Genomic DNA, 8,457 nt, shown 5'->3' with positions numbered 1-8,457 from the left:
TTCCTCCTTGGCTGTGGGTTTCGGAAATTAAGAGGAGAATTTTATCAAGGTTTCCCCCCCCCCCCAGACTGACATAGAATATCTGCTGAAAAGCCAGATCTATTGTTCTTCTTAAAAAAAAAGACCAAACCAGACCAATATCTTTGACCTTCCTAGGGATTTACCGGAAATTGTAGTCGAAAAGAAGTGAGTGGGGCCAAGAAAAGAACGTATTTGTACTTCTTCTATATTTGGTTTATATATCTATATCTATATCTATGTAGGTCTTTGGTTATTCGGGTTTTCTCCCGCGTAAAATTGGAAGTGTCTTGGCAACGTTTCGATGAAGTCTCATTCGTCATCTTCAGGCTTCAGCTTCGTGCTTCTGGGAGCAATGTGTGATTGCAGCTGTTTCTTCCTAGCTTCTTCCTTTAACTAGCAGTTAAAAAGGAAGAAACAGCTGCAATCACACATTGCTCCCAGAAGCATGAAGCTGAAACCTGAAGATGACGAATGAGACTTCATCGAAACGTCGCCAAGACACTTCCAATTTTATGCGGGAGAAAACCCGAATAACCAAAGACCTACATACAAACACCCGCGAAAACCTCAGAAAACATCTATATCTATATCTATATCTATATATCTTTGAGAACTCTGGAAGTTCTGTCTCAACATTCTGGGGGCTCATGGACCACAGGAGGCATCTAGATTAGGGCATTATGGGGGAAAAGTGAAGTCTCAGTGCAGGACTGGTACTCGCTTACTTTCCCTACCAGTTTGCAAATGTGTGAGCATGTGCAAGGCCTTCTGTGCATGCGCAGGGCCTCAAAAAATGTGGAAAAATGGGACATCATGACATCCACATGGGTGGGCAGGACATCCCGCAGTCGCCCCTACCGGTTTGCCCTAACCGGATAGAACCGGCTGAATACCACCACTGCCTCACTGTAGACTTTTGTGCAAAAAAAAAAAAAAAATCCTCTTCCAAGTGGACTTTTTCTAAAAGGTTCATAAATAAAATTCTGAAGGTGTTATCTTCTTTTTTTAAAAAAAGAAAGATCATTTAAGAAATGTCAGCTCAGCTCATCAATTGTCTCTTTTTGACCTTCCGTTAAATACTGCGATTTCATGCATCCCGATCTAGAGAACAGTTTGTGATCTATTTATTTTGGGCCACCTTTTACCGTATTAGATATCGTGGAAGCAGGTTACACTGAAACCTGCAAGAGGAATATCGATATTTTAGCTCCATTTTCACAAGGCTATCCCATGAGAACGCTAGCCAGCATAATGAGATCGGGAAACTTTCCTGTTCAGATACCCTTGCGCAGAACTACAAGTTTCCATCATAATATATGCTAATAAATAGTTGCCTTGTATCATGTCCAAGATGACCGGATGACTTGAAAACAAAACAAAACCAAAAAAAAAAAAAGCCATTCTGACATTTTCTCTCTTCCATCATCATGCAGTAGACCTCACTCCCAAACACGGTTCCATTTCTACCCCCAGAAGACCAACTCTTAACATCTGATTACCACAACTTTTCGGGGGGAGGAAATCACACACTTTTGTTTCTCTTGCCAACGTTCCTTTGTGGTTGGTTGGTTGGTTGGTTGGTTTTCATTTCGTGATGTTTGTTTGCATAATCGTTTTCCGAGTGAGGAAGCTGAATTTCCTTTTAACTCTTGTTGTTAAGAACTCAGCTTTTCAAAGCTTGGGTTCGGAATTCTATATACATCAATAGCCACAAACCTAAGGAGCTTTGCATACAAATAAAAATTGTGTTAAGCTGTGACTACGTACACTCACACGTTTAAAGCCCAAAATAGCCTCTGCTTATATGCCTTTTATAGCTGGTGCTCATGGATCAGAGTGCTGCTGCTTCCAGAGGCAGGCACGGCCTGGGCAGGAGGTATGAAATTTGCCAGGGGAATCAGTTTGACCGGGTCTTCAGTGGTGCAGAGTCTATCACAGGCATTGTAGAACTGAGGCCTAAGCCCCCCTTGGCCTTTCTCTGTATCCTCCTTGCAACCGGCCCGTCCAAGGGTGTGTCTTCCTTCTGAGATGGCTCCTCGAACCCATCCCTGCTGGAAGCCAAAAGCTGGCAAAGGCGGATTGGATTGCTGGTACTGTGTCAACGAAGGAGGCATCCAGCAATTGTCAGAGTGGCCAAGGATGAGGCATTCCTGCGTGCAGGTTTCAGAAGCTTCGGTGAGAGCTTTTTGGAGGTTCACCTCAATAGCTTCAAAAAGGAAGAGAGAGAAGGAGAAGGTTAGACATCAAGGGAGAGAACCACTTCCTCTGGCATGTTCAATGTACAACATGACTTTGCATACTTGAACAAGAGCAAAGAGGCTGGCTTATGGTAGCCATAGCAATAGCGCTTAGATTTACCGTGTTTCCCTGAAAATAAGCCCTCCCCAAAAATAAGCCCTCCCCCAAAAAATAAACCCTCCCCTGAAAATAAGCCCTCCCGCAAAAATAAGCCCTCCCTGAAAATATCTAACTGCATGCACAGCTGGTCTGGTTAGGGTTAGGAGGACAGAGCGGGAAATCAGGTACGATGGCAAGAGGAGCCCCGTCTTGCTCCACGTGCCCCAAAATAATAAGACCTCCCCGAAAATAAGGCCAAGCGCTTATTTCAGGGTTCAAAAAATATAAGACAGGGTCTTATTTTCAGGGAAACATGGTATATACGCTTTACAATGCTTTACAACCCACTCTAAGCAGTTTAAAGAGTCGGCATCTTGCCCGCAACAATCTGGGTCCTCATTTTACCGACCTTGGAAGGATGGAAGGCTGAGCCTGGTGAGATTCGAACTGCCAAATTGCAGGCAGCCGGCAGACAGCAGAAGTAGCCTGCAGTACCTGATTCTCACCACTGCACCACTACCACCACCACGGTAGTAAACAATTATTCTATGTTGTTTATCAATTTGTTTGTAATTGGGGAGACAATTACATTGGCAGAACTGACAGGTGTCTGGCTTTCAGAATAAAGGAGCATCTTTCGAAACAGCCAACAAAAGCAGCAAATCACAGCCATAAAATGCCTTCTTCGGCCATTGTGAGACACTTACTATCTACGGGTCCCCAGATGGATCAAAACTCTGGGTTTAAAATTCTACTGTGCCACGGGAGCTCTCATTTCCTGTGTTTTGCTGAGGAGGTTGCCATTAACCATTTGAAGTCCCCCTTGTGTGTGCAGAAACGGTTTTATGTTAATCTACCATGGGCATACCATGGGCATACGGCTTGCCACTGGTTGCTTTCCTCCATACGTTAAAGGTAAAAAACAAGAAAACTTGGAACTCTGTCGCCTTTGACAGGACCTGGGTTTAGCTCATAGAATCATCCGTAGTAATGTCCTTCCTGCTAATGACTACTTCAGTTTCAACTACAATAACACAAGATCTACCAATAGATTTAAACTTAATGTCAACCGCTCCAGTTTGGATTGCAGAAAATATGATTTCTGTAACAGAATTATCTGTGCTTGGAATGCATTACCTGACTCTGTGGTCTCTTCTCATAACCCCAAAAGCTTTAACCAAAATCTACCCACTGTTGACCTCACCCCATTCCTAAGAGGACTTTAAGGGGTGTGCATAAGAGCAAAACGTGCCCACCGTTCCTGTCCTATTGTTTCTTTCCATATATATATATATATATATATGCTTATACTTCCTTGTTTCTCCTCATATATGTTTATATATTATATAATCTTTTTGTGTTATGCTTGTGTATATTGTTATGACAAAATTAAATAAATTAAATTAAATTAAATAAATAAATAAATAAATAAATAAATAAATAAATAAAGGTTCCCCTTGCACATATGTGCTAGTTGTTCCTGACTCTAGTGGGTGGTGCTCATCTCCGTTTCAAAGCCAAAGAGCCAGCACTGTCCAAAGATGTCTTCGTGGTCATATGGCCAGCATGACTAAATGCCAAAGGCACGTGGAATGCTATTACCTACCCACCAAGGTGGTCCCTATTTTTCTACTTGCATTTTTTAGGTGCTTTCGAACTGCTAGGTTGGCAGAAGCTGGGACAAGTAATGGGAGCTCACCCCATCACGCGGCACTAGGGATTCGAACCACTGAACTACTGACCTTTCTGTCGACAAGCTCAGCATCTTAGCTACTGAGCCAACGCGTCCCCTGTATGTTACAGGCTTAATTAATGCTCATGCTAGATCTTACATTTGAAGCTGATTTTAACCATGTTATTGTAATGTAGGTACTGAGTAGACAATATGAAATACTTGCATCTACCTCTGTTTATGTTTTGGCTGTATTGTTTAAATTATTATACATCTTTGTTTTCTCAAATTGTTTTTCTCTGAACTGCTTGGGTCATTTTTAAAAGGATGCTGGCCCATTATAAAAACATTTGAGAGGACACTAAGGCGCCTGATTCCTGCTTTAGACAAGAAAACCTTAATAATATTTTTGCTACTCCAAGTAGCTGGACCGGACCAGCATACAAATTCAGCAAGCAAGCAAGTAAATAAATAAACGAACGACTCTTCTTGAATGATTGAAGTAAGAGTACCATAAAGAACCGAATGAACAGAGCTAATTTGAGGAACAGATTGCAAAGATGGGACACTTTGTAGTTTCTGCATTTAGGGAGGGGGGAGGAAAGTATTCAAACCTCAGCTTATTTTATTAGCGTAGATTAGTTGCCATCGGATATAATTGGAATGCAAAACGTGTTGCTGTACAGAGGGGAAAGAAGCAAACACTCGGTGGTATGAAATATTACCATTTTGCACAGTGAAATAAGCAGCATTGGAATCGCATTCATCAACACCTGGCTGACACTAACTTGAGAAGTGGTTATTGTTTGCTATGAATATTCACCAAATACGGTATCTTTAGTATCTGCTGTGTAATGCATCTTCTTTCTTTCAGGTGCATAATCTACTTCTCTTTCCTGCTCCCTCACCAAGTTTTGCTATCTTCTTATTCATTGCCTTGTTATCTTTCTGGAATAGCAATTCTGCAACCAAATTAAAGCAATATTGTCTTCCATATAGAAACAACAGGGTGAGAACCGTTTCGCTAACTGAACACACCTTGGTGCTGTTTGTGTGTCTCGGAATGTATGAGTTGAGTGTTTGTGCTTCTCCCGATATGCAATTCTGCAAGTCATTTTTTCCCGTAATCTATTTTGCATGTTGTTGTTTTTACTAATATCCACACCTTTCCCTAATTTATGCCTTTTGGTATGGATCTTTTCACATTGCACACTTCAAAGAAATGGTTGTATATTGATTTAAGAACGTTGAATTATGTAGGGCAAGTAGAGATTAAAAACTTCTGCCTCCTATGCTGAGATTCGCTCCTTCTTTCACTCCAGGTAGGATATTTTGGGGGAGGGTGGAGTTTCAGACAGCTGAGAAATAAGCTAAAGTGTCTGAAAACTAACCAATTCAATTCAGATTTAAGAGAACGCTGAACAATTGAAGGACTTTGATTCTGCAGAATTTGGGTTTGGCTAGTCTAAAGAAAAGAGGAGTGACATTATAGCAGTATTTTGGTATTTGAGGGCCTGCCACAAAGAAGAGGGGGTCAAATTATTCTACAAAATACCAGAGGGAAGAGCAAGAAACAATGGATGGAAACTAATCAAGGAGAGAAGCAACCTGGAATTAAGGAGAAACTTCCTAACAGTGAAGACAATTAACCAGTGGAACAGCTTGCCTTCAGAAATCCATCACTGGAAGTTTTTTAGAAGAAACTAGACAGCCACATCTCAAATAGTATAGGTTATTCTGCTTAAGCAGGGGGCTGGACTAAAAGACCTTCCAACTTTTCTCTTCTCTTCTCTTCTCTTCTCTTCTCTTCTCTTCTCTTCTCTTCTCTTCTCTTCTCTTCTATATATATTTGTTCCAGTCTCGTCTCTACTCTACTCTACTCTACTCTACTCTACTCTACTCTACTCTACTCTACTCTACTCTACTCTACTCTATTCTATTCTATTCTATTCTATTCTATTCTATTCTTCCATTCCATTCCATTCCATTCCACTCCACTCATCTAGCTTTCTGGTTCAGCAATTTAAGACTATGAGTCGCATGATCTTACAGGAACATTAAGGCTCTGCACCATTGTGGTTGTCATTTGTAAGATCCTAGAAAAATTGTCATGATAAAGAGTCATAGACAAGTGTTAGATTCATAGCCGTCATGCTCCAAAGTGCATTTTGGAACATAATCCAATGTGCTTGAGCCTCCTGATATCCTAATATTAGAGATGAGCAACTACTTATTTTGTTGTAGAACAGAATAAAATCATGAGCCTTTGTCCATGTCCATATTATCCGAGTCCAGTGCTTTTTCCTGACTTTCCTCTAAGGGTTCAAGATGTTATCCACACAACATTGTCCATAATAGGTGAAATAATGGCGAGAGAATGAGTAGCTCAAAATCAACAACCGAGCTGTGGGCTATGGGATCAAGGAAGGATTTTAACTTGAGGTTCCACGGAACAAGTCACAATAAGTCAATTATGATGAATTGCTATCTATTTCTTGACCCCACCTCAATATTTACGTATTTGCTGCAGTGGTGAAATTCAAATTTTTTTACTACCGGTTCTGTGGGCATGGCTTGGTGGGTATGTGTTGCTTGGTGGGCATGGCTTGGTGGGCATGGCAGGGGAAGAATACTGCAAAATATCAATTCCCACCCCACTCCAGGGGAAGGATACCGCAAAATCCTCATTCCCTCCCCACTCTAGGGCCATCCAGAGGTGGCATTTGCCAGTTCTTCGAACTACTCAAAATTTCCGCTACCGGTTCTCCAGAACCTGTCAGAACCAGCTGGATTTCACCCTTGATTTGCTGGCCTCCTGGACTTTTCAATTCATTGCGACCAACATTTACGCTTTGATTTTTACCATACTTAAGATAAATAAGTTAAATAAGCCTGCAATATCAAAGTCTTCAGTAGCAGCGCTAAGAAGGTTCTGAAGGCCTAAAAAGTTACTAAGTTTCAATCTTATTTTTTAATTTTCTTTTGATTATATTATGTATAATCTTTACTGAAGTTTTTTTCCATGAATAAAAGATAAACGTAAGAAGTTATATAAAAAGGAGATTGAAGAAAGAGAAAAAAAGATAAAAGAAAAAGTTTGAGACGGAGTACAAATAAAGAAAGAAGAAAAGAAACAATAATTAAAGAAACAATGTCTGATCTTCTTAACAGCAATTATGAACCAACTTATTATCACTCCTCCCTTTCTTAGATTATATTACATGGTTCCTCTCTGTCCCATATTCAACCCATATTTTAATCAGCAACTCCAGAAATCACCATAATTTTGAGACCATAATTTTAGTCACTAAGCAATGTGTTGTTTTTTTTAATGAGTTATCACATAACTGGACTCAATTTTATGGCCTTTTTCTTTCATTTATTAAACTCATATACCACCCATCTCGCCTAGATGTGACTCTAACCAGCTTACAACCCATCATCATTAAGTGAATCATATGGTCATTAGGTGAATCTGAGTACCCCAATTGATGCAGCTTGTCAGAAGATGGCTGGGAATGTCGTAAGTTATAATCACATGGCCACAAGGTGCTGCAAGAGTTGTAAATAGCAGCCCATTGCCTGTTGTGGTCCACCAGCAGCCTGCGGAGCTGGCAACGGAGTCGGATAGCGATGAGGCTGAGGAAGAGCGTGGGCCAGCCCTGGAGGCTGGGGAAGGCCCAGATGAGGGCTCTGCATCAGAGGCAGAGGTGGGGCCAGGGCCATCGGGAAGTGATGTGCGGACTCCAGAGCCTCCAGAGGCTGACAGTAGTGAGGCAGAGGAACAGGAGGAGCCTGTTCCTAATGCACGCATGAGAAGAGCTGCCAGAAGGCAAGAGCAGCTCAAGCAAAGAGGACGACTTGGGAATAGGGCCAAGAGATGAATGAACCACTGAATGCGAACAGATATGTGCTTCACACGCTTCACATGTGTGTGTGCTATCCGCTCTAACACACAGCTTCTCCCCCATGCGCTGCATGTGCAATCACACCATCTGCACATGCAAATGACTTTCACATGCACCCCCATGTGCTGGGCACACAACCACACCATCTGCACCTGCGCATGGCTTATGGGCAGTCCCCCCATGCACTGCACATGCAATTGCTGTCAGGGTTCCAAAGAACTCCCCCAATGAAATAAAGCTCTGAGGCTTGAGATTTCTCAAAGTTCCAATTTATTAGAGATGTCATGTTGGCATAGCTGGGAAAACCCGAAACTGAAAGCATCCAGGTTTTCTACACCCAGTTGACAGTTCACAGTCCTGCCCCACACCCACAAGTTCATCACATTGTCCAATCAGCTCTTCACACTCAATTGGATACAATCTTCAGGCAGTCTCCACCAGATGCAGGATGTCCTTGAAAACGGAATGTTGTTATGACTAACTTTCTACCGCTCCAAGAACAACCCCATCCCAACTTCC

The 8,457-nt window shown here is 41.8% G+C and overlaps 1 protein-coding gene across 1 annotated transcript in view; it reads right to left on the bottom strand.

Moving 5' to 3' along the window:
• Positions 1–519: 519 nt before the first annotated feature.
• Positions 520–8,457, bottom strand: part of PCDH11X (protocadherin 11 X-linked) — a 785,021-nt gene continuing 777,083 nt past the window's right edge. Inside the window, exon 8 of the mRNA XM_058197151.1 lies at positions 520–2,227. Within this exon, the coding sequence (XP_058053134.1) occupies positions 1,833–2,227 (395 nt within the window). The 3' untranslated portion in view covers positions 520–1,832. The remainder of the gene's footprint in view (positions 2,228–8,457) is intronic.

The sequence above is a fragment of the Ahaetulla prasina genome, chromosome 11 (assembly GCF_028640845.1).
Source record: "Ahaetulla prasina isolate Xishuangbanna chromosome 11, ASM2864084v1, whole genome shotgun sequence".
NCBI classification, from domain to species: Eukaryota; Metazoa; Chordata; class Lepidosauria; order Squamata; family Colubridae; genus Ahaetulla; species Ahaetulla prasina.
Note: the sequence above shows the minus strand (reverse complement) of the source record. Positions and strands in the feature narration are given on the sequence as shown.